The sequence below is a fragment of the Oncorhynchus gorbuscha genome, unplaced genomic scaffold, assembly GCF_021184085.1.
Source record: "Oncorhynchus gorbuscha isolate QuinsamMale2020 ecotype Even-year unplaced genomic scaffold, OgorEven_v1.0 Un_scaffold_983, whole genome shotgun sequence".
Taxonomy (NCBI): Eukaryota; Metazoa; Chordata; class Actinopteri; order Salmoniformes; family Salmonidae; genus Oncorhynchus; species Oncorhynchus gorbuscha.
Window position 1 is genome coordinate 4,112 of NW_025745906.1, and position 13,389 is coordinate 17,500.

The 13,389-nt window shown below is 40.3% G+C and overlaps 1 protein-coding gene across 1 annotated transcript in view; it reads left to right on the top strand.

Annotated features, from left to right (window-relative positions):
- Positions 1–5,423: 5,423 nt before the first annotated feature.
- LOC124020914 (transcription factor COE3-like) overlaps positions 5,424–13,389 on the top strand; it is a gene marked incomplete at its 3' end in the record, with an annotated part of 226,665 nt that continues 218,699 nt past the window's right edge. Inside the window, exons 1-6 of the mRNA XM_046336228.1 lie at positions 5,424–6,170; positions 6,448–6,604; positions 6,962–7,025; positions 7,509–7,564; positions 9,925–9,998; positions 12,003–12,071. Of these exons, the coding sequence (XP_046192184.1) occupies positions 6,031–6,170; positions 6,448–6,604; positions 6,962–7,025; positions 7,509–7,564; positions 9,925–9,998; positions 12,003–12,071 (560 nt within the window). The remainder of the gene's footprint in view (positions 6,171–6,447; positions 6,605–6,961; positions 7,026–7,508; positions 7,565–9,924; positions 9,999–12,002; positions 12,072–13,389) is intronic.

The window sequence follows — 13,389 nt, forward strand, 5'->3', positions numbered from 1 at the left end:
TCACTATGATGATGCAGGCCTCCTTAACCCTAACTCAGTTGCCGGAGAGGAAAGAAACTGCTTGGGGATTTCACCATTGAGGCCAATGGTGACTTTAATACAGTTACAGAGTTTAATGGCTGTGGTAAGAGAAAACTAAAAACCTTGTGGTTATTCCAAAATACTAAACTAAATGACAGTGTGAAGGAAGCCTGTATAGGATAAAAATGTTCCAAACCCTTCATCCTGTTTGCAATCAGGAACTAAAGTTAAACATTTACATTTACATTACATTTAAACTGCAAATAATTTGTCGAAGAAATGAACTTCATGTCCTGAATACACCACAAAGCATTATGTTTGGTGCAAATCCAACACAACACATCACTGAGCACAACACATCACTGAGGACCACTCTTCATATTTCAATGATGGTTGGTGGCTGCATCATGTTATGGGTATGATTGTCATCGGCAAGGACTATGGAGTTTTTTTTAGGGATAAAAAAAATGGAAATAGAGCTAAGAACAGGCAAAATCCTATAGGAAAACCTGGTTCAGTCTGCTTTCCACCAGACACTGGGAGATGAATTCACCTTTCAGCAGGACAATAACCTAAAACACAAAGCCAAATCTACACTGGAGTTACTTACCAAGACAGCGTTGAATGTTCCTGAGTAGCCTACAGTGGTTACAGTTTTGACTTAATAAATCGGCTTGAAAATTTAAGGCAAGACCTGAAAATCATTGTCTAGCAATGATCAACAACTAACTTGATAGAGATTAAATCATTTTTTAAAGAATAATGTGCAAATATTGTACAATTCAGGTGTGCAAAGCTCTGAGAGACGTACCCAGAAAGACTCACAGCTGTAATAGCTGCCAATGGTGATTCTAACATGCGTTGATTCAGGGGGTTGAATACATAACTGTATGTAAATGTGATATTTCTGTATTTCATTTTCAATAAATTTGCAAAAAATTCGAAAAACAATTTTTTCACTTTGTCATTATTAATGTGTGTCGATTGGGTGAGAAAAATATATATATATTTAATCCATTTTTTAAATTCAGGCTGTAAACACAACAAAATGTTGAATAAGTGAAGAGGTATGAATACTCTCAGAGGGCACATTAAGGGCTCGTGATTTTGCCAATACTCATGTTTGATTTCCTGTTATCAGTCCTTCTGTAGCTCAGTTGGTAGAGCATGGCGCTTGTAACGCCAGGGTAGTGGGTTCGATTCCCGGGACCACCCATACGTAGAATGTATGCACACATGACTGTAAGTCGCTTTGGATAAAAGCGTCTGCTAAATGGCATATATATTAACAACATTGCATTTGAAACAAGCCGCGCGGGAACGAGACGCAGCGCTTATAAAGCAGAGACGATCCTTTGTTTAAGAGTTGACTTATCAGCGGCATATTTACGGTTATTGAAACAAATTAGAAGCATGCTGTTTTGCCATAAATATTAAAGAACATTTTATGAGTAAGAAATATGTTTGTTTTTTGCCGTTCTAAAATAAGATTCCATCTGACATGCACGTTGTTAGTGACTCGCCTATATATTTGAACTTCGTGTGCTATCTAACAGTTAATTGTGTAATGTATTATGTGATGATTGGGGCGTGGAATAATAATCTATGCAAGTGAAAAACTGTCATAGGTGTAGTTGAGTGTTTTTGATGCGCAGTCACTCAGCTCTGACATTTGGTTGATGATGGTGCAGTCGGCCTTTTATACTACGAACACACACACAAACACACACACACACACACACACTAGAGAGCGCGAGAGAGAGGAAGCTGTAAAAGTGAAATATTGGAAAGTGCTGCATGTCGATATTTTGTCTGAAGTGAAAGAGGACTCTTTCAACTATATCTGAAAATATTTTATATGTGGATGATTCAACTGCATCTAGAAGAAGTTTCCTTTATGTTAAAACCGCGTTTCTAAAAGCCACACAAAGCGTTCAAGTTCAATGTGTGCTCCAACCGTGAAAGCAGGACCCCTGTATTGCCCGACCTGCCGTCAACCACAAGCTGACTTGCATATTTAGGCTGCAGAGAAATGGACATTTATGGGATAAAAGATTACCCTAACTAATGTCTCAGTTTGAGAGAGTCCTGTGTTCAATATTTTTGCATTGTCAATTTAATTTCGTGTCCATGTCATGCCAATAAAACTCTCTGTCCGCTACTTATTGTGAGCTTTCGCATCCCAGGCTGGCATTAAGAAATATGTGGACTAATCTAGCAAAGTAATGAAACCATGTCCCGTTTAAAACAATAATATAATCGCGTCTTGTTGGATATTTTTTCTTCAATCTATGTTCCTTCACTCAGCGAAGTCTTGTTCATGTTTTTGTACAGTCAGTAACACGACACGCTGCTTTAGCGAACGGAGATGAAAACAGGAAAACCTTGGTATATTTAGTCTTTCTCTCTCTGTGCTTTGGTATGATGTTGCGACTGGAGGAGAGGAGAGGACAGCTGGGCTATGGCCATCTCACCGACTTTGCCTTGACATCTGGGAGACCCATTGGTGTGTGGCACGCGAATCGGTTGATGTCGCTATTTAAATGCAAATTTGTGGGGGATCATTGAAGCCTCACCCGTAAATTCACACAAAAGGAACACTTCACACACAATAAGGAGGAGGGTCGTTTTCTTCCGGAGGTCTTGGCAACACCAAGCAAATCTTATTCAAACCAACACTCCTCCTGCATGACTAACATTGTGGTTTTATTTTGTTGTCTAGCGTTCACCATTAGCACACTTCTCTAAATGAGATATAACATTAGCGATCTTTTACAACTAAATCCGCACACATGGTCGTTATGATTAGAGCAGAATGGGCTACACGCACAGTTAATGTTGAATGCAAAATATACACAAGCTTTTTAGTGACTTGATATTAGAATATAATAGACGTATTGTTATTAATATTATTAATATCGTTGTTGTTATTATTATTATCATCATTATTAGTAGTATCATTATTATTATTATTATTATTATTATTTATCTTCACTTATTATGCTATTGCTTTGTTATGACTTTTTATTGCTAAAGAATAATCTATCCGTACATCAACATCAAGACTTGTTGAGATGTCGCTGCGTGCGTTGCTGATGTTTAAACACCACCACAGAATAAGCACGTGCGAGAAGCACTCATATGTCAAATTGAGACATGATCATAAATTAAAATATGCACTTATATGTCCATCAACGTCCCGTTTTTTTCTTTCCGTCCTAAGCACCTTGATTAATTTCCGTCTGTCTGACGGAAGCAGTTAGAGAGGAAGGCAAAGTTAAAACTTGGTTTAAATGAAAGAGAGCATTTAGCACGCGACCAGATGATCCTAGAAAATGAGCTGAAATAGATTCAGGCTCAGCGCCTGTTGTGGCAGCAGCTGATTCCCTATTCCTGTCCAGATGGCTCCCAACACAGATTTGCATTCATTTTCGCCTAATATCGTCCAAAATAGAGGAGCAGCTGCATTTGTTGTCAAATAAGGTTTAAAACTCCTTTTTTATGACGGGGTCGTTACCTACGTGATGGGGTTGTCGAACTGTCCGAGAACCTCTTTCTCTCCGTCAACAGTATCAGTTTGAACAGGATCTGGCCTAAAAACCTACTTTGGTCATCAGATTTCAGGCCCTTTGGTGTATAATCGGCATTACACATATCATTAGGCTACTTGGTGCAATATGCAGTTTCCAAGACGGAATTATACTGAGATAAAAAAAAAAATGTTGGCAAGTAACTTAATTTATGACCAATTGAAATAACATATTTAGAGGGGAAAAAAAATAAAAAAGGCAAGTGCGCTCTATTTCAACGTTATAACATTTAACTTGCAACGCCGCAAACACGGCATTGGTAACATTGTTCAACGTCACATCAATTTATCGAGCAAATAATAATTTATAAGCAATTTGCATATGAACCCATTCATATGAACACTTTAGCACAATATTTTCCGGGGTTGACACAATAAATTGTAAAAATTAATAAATTGTAAATTGTCTAGAAATAGAATAGCTTAACGATATTATCCTAAAATAGTAATAAAATGCTGTTTTATTATACTTACGTATTTAATTAGGACGTGCAGGGCCGGGAAAGGAATGGATTTAGAGACAACGCAAGAACAACAGCCGCTTTGATAATTCACTTATCTTTGGCAATAGTCATTAACCCCCAACCCCAGCAAAATGCTGTCTAAAACACATCTCTCTTCCTTTCCACGTACACCCATCCCACCCCTTTAGTGCACGGGGCTGTGGGGTCCCCTGATAACCTAAATCGGACTTCACTTTTTTTTTTGGCCGATTAATTACAATGTAAAAATATAGCTTTAAAAAAAAAGGTCTGCAAATTGGCAACAAGAAAGCATTTGCCCTGAAGGAGAAATACCTCCCCGTCATATTATTGTGCTATTTAAAAGTGTTTCTTTATTATAATAAAATACAGGTCTGTTCTTCAGAAGAGAAGAGGTTGGACACCGCGCATCCCCCCGAGTCCGTTCACGGAATAGAATGATGTACACCCACATTAAACTAAATCAACTATCGTATTGAACATTCATGTATAGCACACATACAACCTGCGCATTGCATTAGACTAACACATTGCAACGACGCCCGGCTGTTTAATAAACTTCATGAGAGACATGAGGTATTGCACATTGAATGGATACGAGTTCTTACCATGCAAATGGTAGTAGCCTGGGATACAGACATCTGACGCATTTCCCTTTATACAGACAGTAATACCGAGGCTACTGTTTGCAGCAGAGTTACTTTAGTTCGCGTTATATTCCATCACTTGAAACATGACTGTATTAAAATAGCATTGATTAACTTTGACTATATATATGCGCTGGCGACCTCCTCTATAAAACATGCCAATTTAGATTTGGAAAAGCCTTAACAAATAGTAATGGTGAAAAATATCCCATTGACATTGTATCTAGTTTTGACCAAATGGATTGGAAAGCCCTTCCTTTATGCTCCTATAGACATGTTATGCTTTTCCCTCAGACTTTTAGTCGATATTTCCTCATTCAACGCTGAGAACATCACATAGCAGCCTACCTGGGTAAAGTATTTAGTCACAATTACCGCTCTCTTCCCTATAATATGTTGTATCGGCTACACTCTTGTCCTTTAGGATTTCATGTTTAGTGAATATTAACGTCACGAGATGTGAATTTGAGGGGGGGAAATCTCTACATTTGATGGAGGAAAAAGTGGAGCTTGCCTTGCTGGAGCTCTCGGGTTTCAGCCAGGCAGCTATTGAAATGTAGGACTCTCCAGAATGAAGCTCGTTCAGGGACAGGACGTGTCACTGTTCCATATATGGTCGAAGCTCCGCCCAACAGCGCGTCATATTCTGACAGCGCGCATCCCGTGGGTTTAGAGTTTTGGCTCCCGGGAAAGGTTCCACTCCTCCGGGATAGAGGGTTGAGTTTTGTATGCTTCCATCCCATTCTGCAAGACGCTAAAGGCCTCTCATCAACCTCTCCTGTGTCCAGGAACACCTCCATAGTAATCATTTCGTTTATTTTGTCTTTTGGAGCTGGAGCGCATTGCCAGAAGTGGTCGATTCAACTGAAGCTTTTTTTTGTTGTAAATGCTTGTTGTATGATGACTCCAGCTTGAGGAGCCATCACCAAAAACAAAAAAGTTTTCTTCAAACGCATTTCGAATAAAAACTAGAATAAAACAGAAGCAACTACAACCATATCCTGCTATTTGAAGGACTTCTTCAACGACTAGGATCACGTTCCAACCAGCTACCGAGATAGACTACAGTAACCCACTCTGTGAATTGTTCATGTCGTGCCAACACAGGACGGGCTCAAGGAGACAGGACTTGTGAACTCAACTGGGACTTTTATTTCGTTCTACACGTTTTAACTACAACAAACTTATTTTACTGTTATTTGTCAACCACCAAGAAGGAAAGATTGCTCTTCAACAACTACCTTCCTATTATTCTCATTTGGCTGGAGCGGGTTTGTACGAAACTGTTTTAATGTTTGGAATTCAGGAAAATATAGGCTTACCTAGAGGAGGGACGACAATGAAAGAGGAACCGCTGGGCAGCGGGATGAACTCGGTCCGCTCGTGGATGCACACATCCGGGGTAGTGGATGCGAACACAGCCGCCCAAAGGTACGTTTGCCAAACACCCAATTTTTAATGCATTTCTCAGATTGCCCCTAAATCCCCACATTGCCATGTATCAATTACAATCTCCCTATGCGACTCTTCTCTTCAGCGCGCGTTCTCCAACGCTCATTACATCATAAAAGTGACAAATCAAGAAATCTCTTGTCTCTAAAAACGTGCCTTTCACACCATCTCCCAATGTTTTCATCTGATGCTAGCTCCATCTGCAGTGTATCTCTCTCCCATCTAACCGAGGTGCTGCTCTCTCTTCTCTCCGCAGCGGTGTGGGTTTGGCTCGGGCACACTACGAGAAGCAACCACCGTCCAACCTCAGAAAATCCAACTTTTTCCACTTCGTTCTTGCGCTGTATGACAGACAAGGACAGCCGGTGGAGATCGAACGGACAGCTTATGTGGACTTTGTGGAGAAGGACAAAGTAAGCGCCATTTCTTTGGAATATCGTCCCATTTTATTCATTTTTATATTTTATTTTTTTATTTTCACCTACACAGTTCATCATTTGGTGGTAAAGGCAGGAACACGTCATAGGCGGTGGAGGAGACACGTGCAGTTATGTGGATTTTATAAATGACTTCGAATGTCGCAAAATGATTTTATACATTTAGTTTTAATATGTTTTACTCTACATAGATAGATACACCCCCCCCCCACACACACACTTGACCACTTCACAATAGCCTATTTTGTGAGCTCATAATTACCACATCAAGACAAATATCAACAAAACACAGTAAATGTATGTGAACACTGATTCAATGCTCGTTATTTTCAGGAACCAAACAGTGAAAAAACTAACAATGGGATACACTACAAACTACAGTTACTGTACAGCAACGGTAAGTGGTGTGGCTACTGATAAGAAAATAAACTAGGTCTGATTATTATTATGGAGTGAATCAGTACAAATCAGGGATGCGTGCTGGGACATTGATTCCGTCAGATAAACGTTGTATGGTGGTTGTTAGTCCGATATTGGGTTACATTTTTAAAGTGGTAAATTGCCTACAGTGTCGGTCGGTGTCAGCTAGCATCGTCTGTGGTTAATCCACGCTCAGTTAGCGATGCGTGGTGAATCAGATATGAATCCACGTTTTAACCTGACGCGAACCAGATGATGATCATCAACATGTATTGAGATGACACGTGTTTATTAAAAACAAACAAACCGTGTTTTTAATGATATTTATTTTATGTCAGTAAAAATTGTAAGACATATATTTTCTCAAATTTAATATGTGTAAGCAAAAATCACCGTGTAAATGACAAGATACTTGTCAGTGTAAATGACAAGATATAAAATATATATACTTTATTCACAGGTGTCAGAACAGAACAGGATCTTTTCGTACGATTAATCGATTCCATGACAAAACAGGTAAGATTTGTTTTATATATATATAATTATCTGCAATGCCAAATTGTATGCGTATGGTGCTTGAAATATAACGTGTTGTGGAAACGTGCGTGGTTTTCAAATGGACCCTATTACAGAAGATGTATGCTTCAATTATGAGCCTGTAAGTTATTAGGCCATGTGTGGTTGTGTTTTTTTTTTAATCGTTTATATTTCACTATAAATCAGCTCGCTCTCGGGTTGGAGCGATTGTAATTGTTGTTATTATTTTTTATTTTATACAACTTTTGTGACTCGGCTATAGAGATGGACAGTTGTAGATATCCGATATATAGTTCATTACAATAATAACCTTTAGTGGCCTCTCTTTAATTCGGGTTGTAAGCTCCAGGGGTCTCCCGTATACCCGTGCACGATTCCCCTTAATGTTGATTTAATTCGCAGCAAAACTGTTTAATGGGGTCTATTTAATTTTCCTTTTTAAAATCGTGATTATACATTGACATGAGATATTATATATATTTTTTTGGCGGAGAGAATGCTATAAAATATTTAGCTGATATTACGGTTCCTGAAATGAATTGGTTTTGTAGGTCTTACTACCGTGCTTTGTGTATTGGCTCGTGAGCGCATTTTTAGTCAATTAACCACTAATTTGTCTTATGTGCTAATAGATGGGATGTCGTAGCCATCAACAAACATAGGTCTTATCTGCTATGTAGTATAATTGTGCGTTGACAGTCCATCAGTTCAGAAATGTTCAAATAATTATTTATTGTGACAAACAGACGAGACTATTATTGCTAAAAGAAGGTCTCGGTTCAATAACAAGAGCCCCTTTTAGTACGAGAGGCCACTTGAGTGGACAATGTGGCGCGTTTCCTCACCCTGAATGTTTTCGGAAATCACTCTCGGCTAGTATGGGCTTATTGTTAAGTGCACTCCGCCAAGTTCACTGAATAGCCTATAGCTTCAGTGTCTAGGGTTAAACAGCATTATTATGACCAGTTATTTTATTAATATTTTGTCACCTCTTATTATTATATAGGAAATATAGGCTACACGTTAGATTCGCCCCACTCCTCGTTGACTGTAGCCTATAGGTCTGTCTATGATCAAAGAGTCAATGACGCTGAACCGTCAGTTTATAGATTTCTGTTTCTTCAGCCGAGACACGGGAAATAAATCACATGATGATAACTGCAATACTCCCCAAATCCCTCGTATATAGATGTTGTGGCTCGACTATGTGGTACCCCTCTCACCTCCAATGGAACAGAGCTGTTTCGGTGTGTTTTCAACTACTACCAGAAGCACCAAAAACAATATTAAAATCCCTTATCTCATTTTGCTGTGAAATATTGTATGTGTAGTGATGTGTTTTTTATTCAGCCGCTTTATGTCCCCTCTTGCTATAGCAGCGTTGTTGTTCATTGTTAAATCAATTGTGATAAGGCCCTATAGTGTGTCACGCGTTTTACTTAATTGCTAATTATAAAGAGTTTATCTTTGATTAAAAGCCCCGCTTCTTTGGTTTTAACATTCATCCGAGATGTAACGGCGGTGCGCGCGGGATAGACCGGCTGCTGTTTGTCGGGCTGTAGCCGTGCATCACAGACCCGGGGCAGAACGAGGGGAGGGAGAGAGACAGACAGAGAGCAAAAAGAACTGAGGCCGAGCGCACCTACAGCTCCACGCCATCTGTTAAAGCCAATGCTCAAAAATTACTCAACCGAAACCCCTCCGACACCGCTTTTATTTTGTATCCGAGAAAAATCATTGTTAGCGGCTGAAAATAAACAACAGATTGTCCATTAGCTCTTCCCCCCCCCCTCGACATATCTGTAGATTAGAATGGCGCTGATGTATACGGAAATGGGTATTATTTACATCGCCCATCTGCAGCAGAACCAACGTGGTGTTGGTATTATCCTGGGATAAATGAATAAAAATATATAAATAACATATACACATATTAACCTATTTGACATTTTTTTGTGTTGTGGTCTAGCAAATCATTTAGGCTATTTATTTACATTACAATATATAGAAATATATATTTTGTAAAATAAATTAATTGTTTGGAAATTATCTACGAGAAATTAATTTATATTTTCAATTTACAATATAACCTATAAAACATAAACTATACAATTGCTGTATGTAGACCTATATGTCAATATTAGTAGGCCTATATACTTTAGGAATTAATAATCAATTATGTAATGAATTGATCCATTTATGAATTGAATGTTATTGTGGTGTAGGTTAAGGTTTATATCCTATATAGCCCACAGAGATCGGCAAAATGTACAACGCGTTATATCCAGTTCGATATTTGAAACGTCTGCTTCTGATGTATTTCTCGCTTTGATTCCAAGGCTATTATCTATGAAGGTCAAGACAAAAACCCAGAGATGTGCCGAGTGCTTCTCACACACGAAATCATGTGCAGGTAAGAGCTTGTCACGGTGATTAGCTACATTTCAACGTCCTTTTAATGAATATATGCTTGTTTAAAAAAATATATACATTTTTATATATTTCTTTGTTATGTTATTAAAATGCTGAGTTTTTTTGTTGTTGTTGAGGATACTCCTTAGTAGATGTATTAACGCATCAACCTCAATCTCTTGTTGCAATGAAAACGCGTCGGTCCATATCGGCAGAATCATAGCCAATTTTACATAGGCTGCCTATTCTCAGACATAATATCATGCGAAATAGAATATTATAACTAGGGAGGTTGCATTCAATGACCGTTAGGAATTACAGGCCAGCATCCCTGTATCGATTTAGCCTTCTATAGTTGGGTTTGATTGGTCAACTGACAACAGACACAACACAGAGAACAGATGACGGCACATTCCTGTGTTCTGTCAACGGGCGTTCCTTTTGGCTCGCGGAATAAAAAACCCAGAAATGGAGCTTTGATAATCTTGCCCCCCCCTCCCCCTGCATTAGATAAAGTCACTGCTCTTATGAAGTTGGGTTGAATCCCTGTTTGTCACGAGCTGACCCATACAGTATCCCACACAGCAGGCGTCATCCTGCTCCAACTACACCTCATCACCACGCCGTAATGTACAAAAAAAAGGAGCTATGTTTTCCCTTTAGATGACGGTTTGCATATCAATGAATGTATCAGAGGTGTGTGTGTGTGTGTGTGTGTGTGTGTGTGTGTGTGTGTGTGTGTGTGTGTGTGTGTGTGTGTGTGTGTGTGTGTGTGTGTGTGTGTGTACACACACACACGGCTTGTATTTAAAGGCCGTTTCTGTTGAAAACACAGATGTGGTTTGGAACTCTAGAAGTGGAGGACTGTTAGACGTTGTTTATTCACTTTAACTTTCAGTAGCAGCTTTAAAGAGCTTCACACTCTCCTCACACCATATGGTTGTTCACTGAGCTCGTCTGGACATGTAACCATCATACAACTAGGCTTTAAAAAATAACAAATAAAGTGAGAATGAAGCATAACATTTTTGGTATAATTTCAACATGAATAAAACTGTACCACACAGTGTTGGATCCGGTCCTATCCCCATCGGTAGCTATGGCTAGACCCCAGCACCATAACCAGCACCAACGGCTAAACCGAGACAATGCTACTTCAGTGAAAGATTGATGCAGGGGCTGCATGGCTTCTGAGCGTTCTAATGAATCTCTGGCCTATCACAGAAAGGCTGGTTTTGAAGATGGCCGTCTGCATCCTCTCCAGCATTAACAGCTTGACAATTAGAGGGAAACAAAAAAAAATCTGAAGCTGTGGAAAGACGATTCCCCAGCCTCCTGGCGTCTTCTGTTCTCAGTTCAGTGCTAGAGACACAACACCACAAACATCTTGTCTCCCTGAGACTAGCAAACGTGCAACAGCAGTGCTCGGTAATGCTCATGCAAATTTGACGCACCCTATTCCCTACGTTAGTACACTACATTTGACCAGAGGTCTATGGGAATAGGGCTCCATTTGGGACACAGCGGCAATGCTAAGTGGCTACGTCCCAAATCGCACCCTATTCCCTACGTTAGTGCACTACATTTGACCAGAGGTCTATGGGAATAGGGCTCCATTTGGAACACAGTTGGAGGAGATGTTTACCCGTTTGGCCGGCGTGGCGAGACTGACTAGGTTCCATACCGATCAACAGACAGACAGACAGCTAGCGCCAGGAATACAGGCACAGCTCAGCAACAATCATTATCTAAACACTGTCACGCTTAGATAAATATACAATTAAAAGAATTCAAAGAAAATGTTACAAAGTAACAAGTAAACATGCGAAGAACCACACTTGTGTGAATCTCTTTGAGCTGCAGTTTACACACGCAGCCCAAATCTGATATTTGTTTTTTTTTTAACCAATCTGGATCTTTTGCCTATAAAAAAGGGTCAAAAGATTAGAATTGGTCTGCCTGTGTGAACCTGCCTTTGATCACATCATCATTGCCTCCTCTCTAGTCGGTGTTGTGATAAGAAGAGTTGTGGCAACAGGAACGAGACTCCTTCAGATCCCGTTATCATCGACAGGTAAGAAACAGACCGATGTTCGGTTACAGATCTTTTCTCGATTCTGGTTTAGTCGTGGTGGCGTGTGCTGTGTGTATGTGCTGTGTGTATGTGCTGTGTGTATGGGCTGTGTGTATGTGCTGTGTGTATGTGCGGAGTGTATGGGCTGTGTGTATGTGCTGTGTGTATGTGCTGTGTGTACGTGCGGAGTGTATGTGCTGTGTGTATGTGCTGTGTGTATAGGCTGTGTGTATGTGCTGTGTGTATGTGCTGTGTGTATGTGCTGTGTGTATGGGCTGTGTGTATGTGCTGTGTGTATGTGCTGTGTGTATGTGCTGTGTGTATGTGCTGTGTGTATGTGCTGTGTGTATGTGCTGTGTGTATGGGCTGTGTGTATGTGCTGTGTGTATGTGCGGAGTGCGATGGTCATGGTTGTTGTAGTCATTCTGGGACTGTTGTTGTAGTCATTCTGGGGGATTCTGTGGTGCCCAACGTCTGTCTCTCTGTCTCGCAGCATTGTACTGTCTCTGTGTTTGTTGTTCCCCTGCGTTGTTGCACAGGTGGGTTGACTTGGAAACCCGGAGGTCTCTGTGGGGGATTGGGTAATTGCTAGCGAGTTGTCAGGGGAAACAGTTTCCTCGGCCCTTTCCTCTCTCTGTGCTCTACCCAGATGTGAGGGAGTCCGTTGTTAAAACGCTTGGAGTGCGCTTGGCTTTACATTCAGACTTGTATCATTGAGTGGCCGCCTCCTAATTTACCAACAAGTGTTTTTTATTCAGTACTCTGTCATTTATTTCACTATACTGTATTTCTATGTGAATCTGAGTGCTTGGCTGCCTTCCTAAATGCGGCCCACTGTCCAGGAGAGCTTGATATGACGTTAGATGTGTTGTTACTGCTACTGGCTGAGCACAGTTTTCTCAGTCGTAGTTCATTGGATGTGAACAAGTATTTTGGGAGAGGGAAAGACGACGAGTTAAAACCAGGGTGAAGTATGGAGAAACCAGGAGAGGGAAAGACGACGAGTTAAAACCAGGGTGAAATATGGAGAAACCAGGAGAGGGAAAGACGACGAGTTAAAACCAGGGTGAAATATGGAGAAACCAGGAGAGGGAAAGACGACGAGTTAAAACCAGGGTGAAATATGGAGAAACCAGGAGAGGGAAAGACGACGAAAAACCAGGGTGAAATATGGAGAAACCAGGAGAGGGAAAGACGACGAGTTAAAACCAGGGTGAAAAGAAACCAGGAGAGGGAAAGACGACGAGTAAAACCAGGGTGAAGTATGGAGAAACCAGGAGAGGGAAAGACGACGAGTTAAAACCAGGGTGAAATATGG